The sequence below is a fragment of the Mobula hypostoma genome, chromosome 3 (genome assembly GCF_963921235.1).
Source record: "Mobula hypostoma chromosome 3, sMobHyp1.1, whole genome shotgun sequence".
NCBI lineage: Eukaryota > Metazoa > Chordata > Chondrichthyes > Myliobatiformes > Myliobatidae > Mobula > Mobula hypostoma.
In genome coordinates, this window is record NC_086099.1 from 29,191,961 (window position 1) to 29,206,416 (window position 14,456).

General features: G+C 41.3%; 1 protein-coding gene across 2 annotated transcripts in view; it reads left to right on the plus strand.

Annotated features, from left to right (window-relative positions):
- The window catches only part of LOC134343909 (myosin-IIIb), a 182,234-nt gene that overhangs the window by 140,711 nt on the left and 27,067 nt on the right, over window positions 1-14,456 (plus strand). For both annotated transcript variants that reach the window (XM_063042818.1, XM_063042819.1), the window contains exons 21-24: window positions 3,699-3,746; window positions 8,069-8,160; window positions 10,903-11,064; window positions 13,298-13,428. In XM_063042818.1, the coding sequence (XP_062898888.1) occupies window positions 3,699-3,746; window positions 8,069-8,160; window positions 10,903-11,064; window positions 13,298-13,428 (433 nt within the window). The remainder of the gene's footprint in view (window positions 1-3,698; window positions 3,747-8,068; window positions 8,161-10,902; window positions 11,065-13,297; window positions 13,429-14,456) is intronic.

Consider the following 14,456-nt stretch of genomic DNA (forward strand, 5'->3'; position numbering starts at 1 on the left):
ACCTGGAATGAACTTCCTGAGAGAGTAGTGAAAGCAGAGTGACTGACAGCATTTAATATTTTTCCAGATGAACACTTGAATCACCCAGGCATAGAAGGCTCTGAGATTAACGTGGATGGGTGATTAACGTTGCCGTGGATATGATGGGCTGAATGATCTGTTTTCATACTGTAAGGCTCTGTCAGGGATCAGGCCAAGTGGGAAATCCAAGGCGGGATATGTTGTTGCAGTAGTGTGGGGGGGTGGGGGGTGTGGTTTAAGTGTTCAGGTGATGGAGAGAAGTTGGTGATTTAGTTCAACTTTCTCATGTCCCTGCAGATCAGCCAAAGGGGATTAGGAGCATATTGGCCAATACATGTCCCAACCTGACATGGAAATCAAGGAAATCAATAGAGATTATAAAGATCAGGTGACAGGCTAAACTTCCTTATTGGTGTGATTTCACCTGAAAATTGTACAAACATGACTTACTCATGGGGCTTCAAACAATCTGCAGGAGGAACTGCTGAGTTCCTGCAGGAGATTGTTTGTTGCTCTGAATTCTGGCATCTGCAGTCTCTTCTGTCTCCATGAATCAAAATCAGGTTTATTATCACCGGCATGTGTTGTGAAATTTGCTAACTTAGCAGCAGCAGTTCAGTGCAATACATAAAGTAGAAGAAAAAAATAATAATAAATAAGTAAATCAATTACGGTATATGCATATTGAATAGATTAAAAATTGTGCAAAAACAGAAATGATATATATATAAAAAGTGAGGTAGTGTTCAAGGGTTCAATGTCTGTTTAGGAATCGGATGGCAAAGGGGAAGAAGCTGTTCCTGAATCGCCGAGTGTGTGCCTTCAGGCTTCTGTACCTCCTACCTGATGGTAACAGTGAGAAAAGGGCATGCCCTGGGTGCTGGGGGTCCTTAATAATGGACGCTGCCTTTCTGAGACACCGCTCCTTGACAATGTTCTGGGTACTTTGTAGAGTAGTACCCAAGATGGAGGCAATGAAATTTACGACCCTCTGCAGGTTTTTTTTGACCCTGTGCAGTAGCCCCACCCCCCCAATACCAGACAGTGATGCAGCCTGTCAGAATGCTGTCCACGGTATATCTATAGAAGTTCTTGGGTGTATTTGTTGACATACCAAATCTCTTCAAATACCAAGTGAAGTCTTGCCGCCTTTATAGCTGCATCAGTATGTTGGGACCAGGTTAGATCCTCAAAGATCTTGACACCCAGGTACTTGAAACTGCTCTCTCTCTCTCCACTTCTGATCCCTCTATGAAAATTGGTATGTGTTCCTTCATCTTACCCTTCCTGAAGTCCACAATCAGCTTTTTCATCTTACTGATGTTGAGTGCCAGGTTGTACTCACATCACCACTCCACTAGTTGGTATGTAGAACAGTACAGCACAGTGCAGGCCCTTCGGCCCACAATGTTGTGCTGACCCTTAAACCCTGCCTCCCATATAACCCCTTACCTTAAATTCCTCCATATACCTGTCTAGTAGTCTCTTAAGTTTAACTAGTGTATCTGCCTCCACCACTGACTCAGGTAGTGCATTCCATGCACCAACCACTCTGAGTAAAAAAAACCTTCCTCTAATATCCCCCTTGAACTTCCCACCCCTTACCTTAAAGCCATGTCCTCTTGTATTGAGCAGTGGTGCCCTGGGGAAGAGGCGCTGGCTGTCCACTCTATCTATTCCTCTTAATATCTTGTATATCAAGATATCTTATTATCTTGGTCCTGCACACCCTTTTGTCTCCATCTGAGATTCTACCAACGATGGTTGTATCATCAGCAAATTTATAGACGGTATTTGAGCTATGCCTAGCCATACAGTCATGGGTATAGAGAGAGTAGAGCAGTGGGCTAAGCACACACCCCTGAGGTGCACCAGTGTTGATCGTCAGCAAGGAAGATATGTTATCACCAATCCACACAGATTGTGGTCTTCTGGCGTGGAAGTCAAGGATCCAATTGCAGAGGGAGGTACAGAGGCCTCAGGTTCTGTAACTTATCAACCAGGAAATTTTCAGTTGGATGGTGCTGAATTAACCAACAAAATTCTGCTCAAACTGGTTGAATCCATATATGTGAATGTTTGTGCAAGTATGTGTGTGCATATGCATGTGCAGTTGTGTGCAGGAACAGTCCATGCATTGATGAGTGTGTATACACATGCTCATATTTATGCACGTTGCTGTAAGCATTCTGTGAGTTAATAAGACCATATGATACAGGAGCAGTATTAGGCCATTCGGCTCAAGACCACTCTGACATTTTTATCATGGCTAATTTATTATCCCTCTCAACCACATTCTCCTGCCACTGTCCTGTAATTCTTGGCGCCCTGACTAATCAATTAAGTATTAATAATTGCTAATAAATACAGACAGTGGTGAGAGTGAGCTGCTGCAGCTGAAAATTTTTGAAACATTATTGCTGAACAACTGTAACAATCAGATTTCCTTTGCCTTCTGTTAATTTTCACTTACATGACTAAGATTTATAGCATTGGTATTTTTATGCAGTCTGCTGCATTAACTAAGTTTGCAACCCTGTCATTTGTTAAGTTAAGAGGATAAAAATATGCTGAATGCATTCCCTCAGAATTTTTTCCCCATTCTATTGCTGTCACATCAATACTGAGGACCCTCCAAAGATGAAACAATGAAGTCATTTAGAATCAGCTTGCCACCTGTCCACACTTCATTTCAAATCAGGACTCTACTTGCAGGAAGAATTGAAAAACATGCGTAGGTCCGACTTGTTTGTAAGAAATCTCCTACAGCGGCCTTTTGATAAAGATAATGTGAAACAGCAGTGTGTGTACTGCAGAAAGCCAAATTTGTTTGCCTGATATCAGTTAACTGAATAAAGTGGCAGTGAACGTACTAGAGTTAACTAAGGAAGAAATAAACAGCATTTACATCTTCTTGATCTCAGGAGAAAAATATCTATGTTGCATCTGCCAAAGATGATTAATGCTTCCTGCAGGCTTCATGAAAATACTATGCTTGTGCAAACATAGCACAGGAATTGACAACTGTGAAGTCAACAAGGAAGTTAAAAGAGTAAAATATCATTTATGATACAATCTTCTATTGTAAATCCTTGCATAGTTTAAGTCTTTGTTAAGTTGTCATCTAGGCTTGTGTGATTGTTGTCCCTCCCCTGAGTTAGCAAGTTCCCAGCTTATTGAGGAAATAAATGCATATTTTATGAAGTTACATCAGTATTGCTTTAAGGAAATGCTACAATCATCTATGTGCGGTATTTGTACATGCATACGTAATTAAGATGCAAGATCTCCTGGTATTTCTTCCTTATTCAGACAGGCTAATTGTTACATTCAATGGGTGTAGGAAAGTGCAGTGTGTAAGACAGCTTAGTGTTTAGTTGGTTAAAAGTGAATTCAAGTACCCAATGAAAATCAAAATGCTGCAGATGATTAAATTTTGAAATAAAAACAGATGTTGGAAACACTCAGCAGGTCAGTCAGTACCCGTAAGGGAAAAAAAAAGTTAACATTTAAAGTTGAAAAACCAGAAATACTAAGTCTGCTTCTCTTCCCACAGATACTGCCTGACATGAGTGTTTCCAACATATTCTGACTTTATCTAATCTTCAGAGAAATGTCCTTTTATATAATGTGTCTATTCTAAGTGGTAATATTGCATTTTTCTCTCTGCTTTGTAGTTGCCTAACTATTCTTCAAACTATTGACCTGAAGGACTGGAAATTTGGGTAAGTCATAGCCCAAAGACGGCATTGCTGAAGTATAGAAAGCACAGAAAAAAATAAAATGGATATTTGGATTCTTTACTTGGTGATTCGTTACCACACGTGGATATTACATGTTACATTTTCTTCAGATATATGATATACTGATCTACAAAAGATAAGGGACAGATCAGCTATGATCAGAAAGCTGTTGGCATTTGAAATGGGGTCTTTAATCTGGCTTGTTTATAAAATGTTCCGACTGAAGCCTCTGTTTTGTCAGATGCTATGTCACCAACTGCAGCATTTCCTGCTCTAAGGATTCCAGTGTTCTGCAGTCATGGGTTTTGTTTAAAATATTTCAGCCTATCTGCAATGTTTTTATTTACAATCAGTTCTTGACCCTTGACCTGTCTTTGCCATCTCCCTGCTGTAAATATCTCCATGCCTGTATTCAGTGATCCATCTGTAACTCTCCATCGACATGATCGCAGCTAAGCTCTGCTGGATAATTTATGCTTCCTCATGCACTTGGTTTCCCAATATTTAAGCATAAGGCTTTCATATGAACATTTAAGTCACTGTTTGGTGTTCTCATTCTTTCTTTGAAATCTCAAATTCAAAGGCATTAATAAAGTATAAAGTTAACTCTGAGGCAAGGAGGATGTGGTAGGAGGGATGGGGTGGACGGTTAGCAGTTGGGCATTGTGAACACACAGGAACTGCAGAATGTGTCTCAATTGTCATCGTAAAGCTTCCCACTCTCAGCGCACCTGCATAAAAGTGTCTTCCTGTCAAGCTGTAAATGTATAAAATAGTATTCACGTCTGTGCTAGATTGAAAGCAATAAGGACTTGTGATATACCTCAACATGTGATCTCTTTTGTTAGAGATTGTCAGATCACATGCTCAGGATTAAATGGTATATACGGAGTAATTCTATTGCAGATGATTACCAGGGGAGCTGATGAAGTTGAGGACAGGGATATGGTCTGTATTAGAACCGTAGAAGTCTGCAGCTCATTACAGGCTCTTCAGCCCACAATGTTGTGCCGACCATGTAACCTACTCTAGAAACTGTGTAGAATTTCCCGACCGCATAGCCCTTTATTTTCCTAAGCTCCATGTACCTATTGAAGAGTCTCTTAAAAGACCCTATTGTATCCACCTCTACCACCTTCACTGGCAATGCATTCCACATACCCACCACTCTCTGTGTGGAAAAACTTGCTTCTGACATCCCCCCTTGTACCTACTTCCAAGCACCCTAAAACTATGCCCCCTCGTGTTAGCCATTTTAGCTCTGGGAAAAGGCCTCTGGCTATCCACATGATCAATGCCTCTCATCATCTTTTATATCTCTATCATGTCACCTCTCATCCTCCCTTGCTCCAAGGAGAAAAGGCCACGTTCACTCAACCTATTCTCATAAGGCATGCTCCAATCCAGGCAACATCCTTGTAAATCTCCCCTGCACACTCTCTGTAGTCTTGAGTAACACACTGAAAATGCTGGAGGAACTCAGCAGGTCAGGCAGCAATTAGGGAGAGAAATAAAGTCAACATTTTGGGCTGAGACCCTTCACCAAGACTGGAAAGAAAGAGGGAAGAAGATGGAATAAGAAGGGAAGGGAAAGAGCAACACCTGATATTCTGTCTGGGTAGCCTCCAGTCTGAAGGCATGAACGTCAATTTCTCAAACTTCTAGTAATTTCTCCCCTCTTCTTTTTCTCACCTTTTCCATTCCCCATTCTGGCTCCCCTCTTACCCCGTTCTCTTCTCCTCACCTGCCTATCATCTCCCTCTAGTGCCCCTCCTCCTTCCCTTTCCCTCAAGGTCCACTCTTCTTCCTATCAGATTCCTCCTTCTTCATCCCTTAACCCATCTATCTTCTTCCTCACAGGACTTCACCTATCACCTTCCACCTACTCCTTCTCCTCCCCCCACCTTCTTATTCTGGCTTCTTCCTTTCCAGTCCTGATGGAGGGCCTTGGCCCGAAACGTCGGCTCTTTATTCATCTCCATAGAGATGCTGCCTGACCTGCTGAGTTCCTCCTGCAACTTGTGGGTGTTGCCCTGGATTTCCAGCATCAGCAGAATCTCATCTGCTTATGGTGTTAATTGAGGGTAGGGTTTGGAACGTAATTGTTTAGGGTGGGTGGTGATTTCTCCTGCACCAATGACTATCATAGAAATTGTTTCCTATAGCCTCTGGTCTTCTTGTCTCCTTTCAGTGCTGTCATCTCAGATTCCAGCGAGGTCCAACAGCCTATACTTTAAAAAAAACACTGTTAAAGGTGGGATAAAGTGTCACAAATTATTTAGATAATAAACCTAGCACCAATCTCTTGCCCTGCATCGATTGCATAGACATAGAACAGTACAGCACAGTACAATCCCCCTGACCCACAAAGCTATGCTGAGCTTTTAACCTACACCAAGATCAATCTAACACTACCTCCCACATACCCCGTAATCCTTCTTTCATCTAAAGTTCAAAGTTCAAAGTGCATTCATTATCCAAGTATGTATACTATATACAAGTTTGAGATTCATCTCCTTACAGGCAGCCACAAAGCTAAGAAACCAATAGAACCGATTTTTAAAAAAAAGAGAAGACTGTCAAACGCCCAATGTGCAGGAAAAAACGAATCATGCAAACAATAAAAGTAAACAAATGGCGTTCAGAACTGAAGTTCATGAAAGTGAGACCACAGCCGCCAAGCCCAACATCACTGAAGCCGATCCAGAAGCCCATTAGTTTCAGGCCACAGCCTCAGTTCAGTGCAGGGACAAGTGAACCTCCCAGAGAGCAGCAAGATGAACACTGGCCCATCTCTCGCCTCCAGCCCCAACACCCAGACTTCTTCAATCTGGCCCAGTGTTTAAATCGGCCAAACCTTGGCCGTTCCTCAGACCCTGCTGCTTCAATACGCTCTTGGACCCGGGACTGAACACCTCGATTTGGCCCAAACCTGACTTTCCCGATTCGGCCTGGTGTTTAAATGGGTCAAACCTCGGCTTGTTCCTTGCTCTTGGGCCCAGGGTCTGCTGCCTCAACTCTGCCTCTCCTTGGTTCTGCTGCTTCGAATCTCCTACAATCTGCTCATACAGCCAAACAGGAGTTCGTTCTCTGCTTTCTGGCCCACGACCGGCCACCTCGATTCAGCTGTATATACCATGCCACCTTCGAGACTTCAGTTCACATGCAGTTCAAATGCTCGACTCTGATAGGGAAGTTACAAACTATTGATTACAGTGATAATTTTCAAGAAAAAGTTTGATTTAATAAAGTAAAAGTTATTTTTACTGCCAGTAAGTCATCGTTGTGCTTCACCAGTGCCATCTTAAACAGATTTATACTTGACCATAGGTTAAAACAATTTATGGTCAGGTTTGAGGCAGACTGGGTTTCTGTTTCATATATCTGGGTTCTTGATTGCAACTTAAATTAACTCATTCAATTCTGCTGATAGAAATTCTATTCCCTGTTGCTTCTTATTGCAAGATCAAGATTTATTAACATCATTGAAACATGTGGGTGTATGAACCAAGTATCATTCTTGTACGCCAATTTATTCTGGTAATGTCAACAAATTCTGCACTCCATATCTGCCTCAAGATGCTTTTGAACCCAGTTAAGGCTGATTTATACTTGTACGTCAAATGTACGCCGTAGGTACGGCGTAGCAGCATACCCTACGCTGTACTCTACGCGAACCCTATGCTGTAGCCTAACGCGCACCTCTCCCAAAATGTAACTACACGTCGCGGTGACACAGACTTCAACAACCGTGATTGGTCGGCTTGGTAGCATCACATTTCCTCCTACGCTGCAATAGCTTCCCATTGGGCGACCGAAGGGCAGGGAAGGAACTCTGGCTGCAATGCTTTCCATAACTCGAATAGTGATTGCCAGTCTCTGAGTGTACTGTGCGAAATAAATGGTTGGAGACAATGAACCAAATCGTCAAATGTACCTGCCGACATCTGAAAATATTTGAAATGCATTTCCTCGTCCATGTCTCTCAGTGGCTGGACAAGCACAGAAAATTCACCCTCCTTCAGTTTCAGTCGTCATTGTTTGAAGTTTGAATTTCTTCGTGTTGAGTTTCAACACGAAGAAACTCAACACGGTGGCATAGAAACCCCACCGCCAACTAGTGTTTTGGCGGTGAATTGCAGAGCGACGCAGACACACCAGCGCACAAGTATAAATGCTCACAATGGCGTAGCCCACTTGCATAGGCTACGGCGTAAGCTAGTACACACAAGTATAAATCAGCCTTAAGTGTTGTATTGCTGATTTCTTCAAGTCTCAGCTGTATCCCCCACCTTCTTGTGCAGAAAATCACGCCTGTTCTTTAAGTACTGGCATCAGGATCAACTCGCAAAGTGCATCGAAAAACTTGAAAAAGCTGCATTGATTATCCAAAAAAGTAAGTGAAAAGCGTTCAATTTTCGTTTAAGTGGGAGAATTTACCGTTGTTGAAGTTTTTAGTAATACTTTAACTTGGTTAAACAAGCTGAATTAATAAATAGCAGCCTAAAATGATAAAAACAGTAGATCTAGTTTAGTTGCCTTGAAGGTAACTTATTTTCACTCTAATACAAATCTCAAATATCTTTAAAACTCTGTTTCATGAATTGTTAAATTTTGCTTTCTCTTACCATTTCTCTGTATAATGGTTGACAAGTAACAGGCAAGAGTTGCATAAGCAACAAGTAATAACCATCCGAAGCAAGCAGAGCCTTACTATTTCCCAAGGATCAGTGGCATTGTCATCAATAGTCTCCAACAATACTGTTGAACGGAACTAGCTTTACTGATATCGAGGATGCCTGATGACAAGTGGTTCACTCCCCGATACCTCCATGCCTTGTGACCATTGATAAGGGTGAAGTTGGAAGTATGATAGAATACTTACTGTTCAGTCTGAATAGGAGAAGCCCAGGAATGCAACGTCATTCCAGAATAGCAAATCGGCCTGTAACTCTTCCCAGAATCCACCTCCTCCATTACCACCGTACCACAGGTATAGTACCTTATCTGTAGAATGCTTGCATCTGTTCAAGAGGATTTCTTTGATGGTACCATATTTATTGCCAGCAAAAAGACCTGTGGTGCTTTGGGGCTAATGCGACCAACAGTCCCATAATGCCTCCTCAAGTTATCGCTCCCTGAACCTCTCCTTAGACCATAAGACATAGGAACAGAATTAGGCCATTCAGCACGTCAAGTCTGCTCCACCATTCTATCATGGCTGATTTAATCCTTAACCATACACTAACCTAGCTTGGATGCATGTTGCAAGTAAACTGTTGCTACGTCAATACAGGTCGACCTTCACTAATCCGGCATGACTGAGACCTGAGGAGTGCCGGATTAGGGAAAATGCCGAATTATAGAAGGATCACATTGAGCAATAGCTAACTGCCTCATCATACCTTTAAATTATCATGTAAATCAGTACAAGTTAGATAATAATGAAACAGAAATATTAAATGAGTAGCAAGTGAAATTTTAATAAAGTAATATACTGTACAGGCACAGATAAAATAAAGGGTACAGGTAAATGTACAGGAATTAACTTATTGCCAGAACAGAAAAGTTGAGCACTTCCACTTCTAAAGTGAGGCGTTTAATATACCTTCGGGCAAAGTTACATGTCTGCAAGTGTGGGATTGTCAGGATCATCAACAACTTTTGCCAATGACCAGTAACTTGCATCTGTGGGTTCCTGCAGCATTAGAGCAGCCTAGCAAACTCACACGATCTCTCGATGCCTCATACCCTGTTGGCGATTCTGCATCTGCTGCTGTTAGTGTTCTTCCTGGTGTTCATCTCCAATACAGAGCAGTCTCATCAGCATTGTACACCTGCTCGGGACTTAATTTTTCATCGGAGACTAACTTGGCGAACTCATCCACGAACTCTGCTGCTGCTTCCTTGTCTGCTGAACGGTTTTCACCACACACTGCACGAAACTGTAAGCCATGTCGCTGCTTGAACCGATGAAGCCAGCCTTCACACTCATAATCTAGTCCTAGTTCTTCATGAAACACTTTTGCTTGTTCTTTCACCATATCTCCAGATAGTTCAACACCTTTACTTACACGAAGATTAAACCACGTTATCAGCACTTTATCTAGTTCCGAACTTCTTCCATCTTTCATCGTTTTTATTACACACATCTGTTTCTTTGAGCCACTATCAGCAAAACAAATGTAACAGTTTGTCTTTCTGTTTCTTTATATCGTACACTGTGGAAGAGAATGTTGTAACACTCGCTCAAGCTTTTCACCGATACACCACTGTCCAGCTTTTTCAAGCATTCAACCTTACCTTTAATGGATAATGTGCGGTGTTTTTGCTTCACAGCACGAGGTGCATTTCCTTTACCCACTGGGGCCATAACTAGGGCTAAAAGAGAGCCAATGATATTAATAAATGCAGGAAAACAAGCAGGAATCGCCTGTCTGCACTTACAAGAGAGCGCCAACACGTGAACAGATCTAGCACAACCAAAACAATGCACAGCAGATTGGTACGGTGGCCCGGGAAATTTGAAATTACAGTTGCGCGGAAAATTTGAAATCAGTGCTGGATTATCGAAGGAACCGGATTACAGGTAGTCAGATTAGTGAAGGTCGACCTGTACTCTGACATTCATATCAATGGGCTTAGATGAAGGTCCATTACCTTTAATGTACAGCAAGTCAGTAGCAGCTAACATTTTCTTGAGAAAATATGCTAGCTGTCTTAACTGCTGTTTTCATCAAGATTTTAATGTTCTTCATACATTTTTGACTTCATACATTTATTAGACGATGCTGCCACAAAGCCTCGCTGGATGCTGTGACTGGTGGTTCTAATTCTTTGATTAAATGATTTACTTAAAGATGAATGAGAAGTAGCAAACAAGCTCCCTGAAATTTTTCATTACCATGTTCAAAGCTACTGATAAAGAGCAGAAGGCCTTTGACTCTTCTCCAAAATATAAGATGGATGAAAAAGGTATAAGTAGAGCCTAAATAAGTAAGCATAATTGTGCTGATCATACTCTCATTTATAATAGGTTTATCTTTTATGTTTAGTTTTTCTTTTAAGTTAATAATATCATTGATTGCAGAACTGTGAAATTGAATTGGCCCAATTTATTTTGCTAATTATTCTTCAGGCTATAAAAGATACCGCTGTCAAAGCAAATATAAGGCTTTGTTGCTGGAACTACAAAACCAGCGTCGGCTGGAACTGGAAAGGCAAATGGAAGAAAGACGCCAGATTGAATTGGAGCAGGAAATGGAAAGAAAAAGGCAGGAAATGGAGTGGAAAAATGAAGGTAGATTTTGTGAGAGCTACAGAGATATTTAATATTAATACAACAATATCAATGAAGTTTAAGTACTCAGAATGGAGTACATTATGAATAGTGCATTGAGGCTGATAGGTGGCATAAAGGTTAGCGTAATGCTATTACAGCATCAGATCATGATTCAATTCCCACAGCTGTGTCCCCGTGATTGCATTGGTTTCCTCTGGGTGCTCTGCTTTCCTCCCACATTCCAAAGATGTACTGAAGTGTGCAAAAGCCTCAGGCACATATACATAGCTAGGGTGCCTAAGACTTTTACACAAGCTGTTTTGATATCATTTCCTGCGTGGCTTAATTTTGATTTGACTTGAAGTACATGGTGGAAAGACATCGATCCGCATCCGCTCTTTACTTGCCCTTGAAACGGCAATATCTGTGAGTCATAAGTTTTTGTTAATATTGGTAAATATTTAGTAGACACAGTACTATGCAAAATTCTGAGGCACCCTAGAGATATATATGTAGCTAAGACTTTTGCGCAGTACTGCATGGTGAGTTCCGGGCATGCTTTGTTGGCGTTGGCAGCATGAAAACGCTTGCAAGCTGCCCGGCACAATCTTCGCTGATATGATTTGATGCAAAACCGCGCATTTCCCTGTATGTTCCAATGTACATGTGACAAATAAAGCTAATTTTTAATCAAGTGTTCAGACAAAGGGAATAAGTAATTGCCAAATAGTCCATGAGGAGCAGGGAGTTATTGCTGACTTACAGGTTACTCCCATTGTTGTTGATGCCATTAGTGGTGATGGCTCCTTGGGGATGTGCAGTCAGAGCCAGGAGTGTGGCACCACAACTGCTCAGTTGTGTTGGAGGGGAAGAAGAAGAGTGAGCGGGTAATGGAGAAAAGGGAAGCAGTCGAGTGTGCCTGCAGCTGAAAGCATGACTCCACAATGGTATGTTGCCATTGTCAATGATGTCATTGAATGGCTGCAGGTTAAACTGAGGGGGGAGGAACGAAAGCCAGAGGTCGTGGTCCATATCTGTACTAATGACTTGGGTTGCAAAAAGCCATATTCAAGATTCAAGATTCAAAAAAGTTTATTGTCATCCTAACCATACATCAGCTCTACAGGACAGAATGAGACAGTGTTTCTCAGGAGCAGTTCAATCATAACATAACAAACGCAACACTAAATAATAAATATAACAATAAGTAGTAAAACACAACAGCCACATGTCAGTTAAAATCAGTTATAAGTGTCCAGTGCAAGTTAAAAGTGTCCAAAGCAGAGTCAGGTGGAGCAGCTATTTAGCAGTCTGACTGCCTGTGGGAGGAAGCTGTTTAGTAGCCTTGTGGTTTTAGTTTTGATGCTCCTGTAACGTTTGCCTGGTGGCAGAAGAACAAACAGTTCATGGAGAGGGTGTGAGGGGTCTTTAATGATGTACCGTGTCTTCTGGAGGCATCGACTCTGAAGGAGGTCTTGGACAGAAGGTAGGGAGACCCCAATAACCTTCTCTGCTCCCCTAACCACCCTCTGCAAGGCTTTTTTGTCGACAGCACTGCAGCTGGAGTACCAGGTTGTGATGCAAAAGGTCAGCACACTCTCAACCACGCCTCTGTAGAATGTAGTTAAGATGTTAGTGGGGAGTGATGCTTGTTTAAGCTTCCTCAGAAAGTGCAGTCTCTGCTGGGCCTGTTTCACAATTGATGCTGAGGGGGTGTGCTCAGGCTGAGACTGTATAGTGCTGTAGGCAAAGCTTAGGGAGTAAGGAAAAGAGTTCTAAAGCAGAACTTTAAGGATAACATTCTCTGTTTTACTCCCAGTCCCACCTCGTAGCAAACAGAATAAGGAAAATAGAGCAAATTAGTACTTGGCTGGAGAGATGTGTTACATTTCTGAGCCGCTGGACCATTTATTTGGTAGATGGACTTGTGCAGGACCAGGAACAACACCCTTGTAATAGGGCTTGCTAGTGCCACTCTGGAGAGTTTAAACCATTTGGAAATTCAGAAAAATTAACAGGGGGTGAAAAGTAGTGAGCAAAATTGTGCTGCCGGCTTCACTGAGACAGCAGAAACCAATTAGATTAACACCAGTAGTCTGGGAAGTGCTGGTAATCGGCCAATATATTAGCAGCATACACATGTGAATCAGTTGAAATGTGATCTCTGCAGCAGAATATATAAGCATTAAAAAATCATCAGTTGCATGTAAAAAATAAAATTAATATGTTAATCAAAATCCCTACTGTGCAGGACCAGTTACACCACCTGTTCCACTTCCGAGAAAAAAGAAGCCACTCCCTCGACCTCGCTTTGCGGCTGTAGATAAATTTCACAAAGACGTCCAGCCTCCTGTTCCCAGGCCGCGGAGTAAATTAGTGGAGGTATGTTTTTCAGGAAGATGCACCCTCAATAGTTTCAGAGGAAATAGTTTCTCTATGTATTTTTGTTTCTTGCCATTACCATGAAATATTTAACTAGATTGTTCCTTGCTCTTCTGAATTCCAGAGAATACATCTCTATGCAAACGTTCCTTTATACATTAACCAATTTAACTCTTGTAGTGCATGTGCCTTGTTGCTAAGTTTTACATCCATATCCTTCAGGCTCATAACTCTATACCTGTGGTGTATTGCCCAGAGCTGCTGTTACTACTTCAGATTTAATCTAAACAAGATCTTTACAATAGCATTAACAACTGAAAAGTAAGTTCTAGCCTGATTAAAGGTCATATTCAGTTATGATTTTGATTTCTTTATCTGCCAATGAATTAGATAATTTATGTATGTGAACTTTATAAAGATCTCTTGCGTCTCATCGTTTGGAAGTACTTTGTTCTTGCTCATAAGCCTTAATGTAATCCATGTAAAGTCAATATTATCCAAAGATATGCTGGCCATTTTGTTGAACTAGAGGGATTTCTCCACTGTTGATACTGAGACATTGATTCAGTAGTACTTCCTGATTAATGTTGTGCAATTTTCAAATTTTCTGATGACAAAAAAATACCTAGAGGCATAGTGAACTGTTAAAGGGAATGATAATAATAGGCTAAGGAGTCTTAGATATGTGTGGTATGGCTGATTGTTCAGATGAAGTCTAATCCTTAAAAGGTGAAATGTTATGTTTTGATAGCAAAAATGAGAAGACATTATAAAATCAGAATGAGGTTTAATATCACTGATATACAGTGCCCATATATTCACCCCCACCCCAGAAGTTTTAATGTTTTGTTGTTTTACAACATTGAACCACAGTGGATTTAATTTGGCTTTTTTGACACTGATCAACAGAAAAAGACACTTTCATGTCGAAGTGAAAACAGATCTCTACAAAGTGATCTAAATGACTTACAAATATAAAATGCAAAATAATTGATTGCATAAGTATTCACCCCCCTCAAATCAGTGTT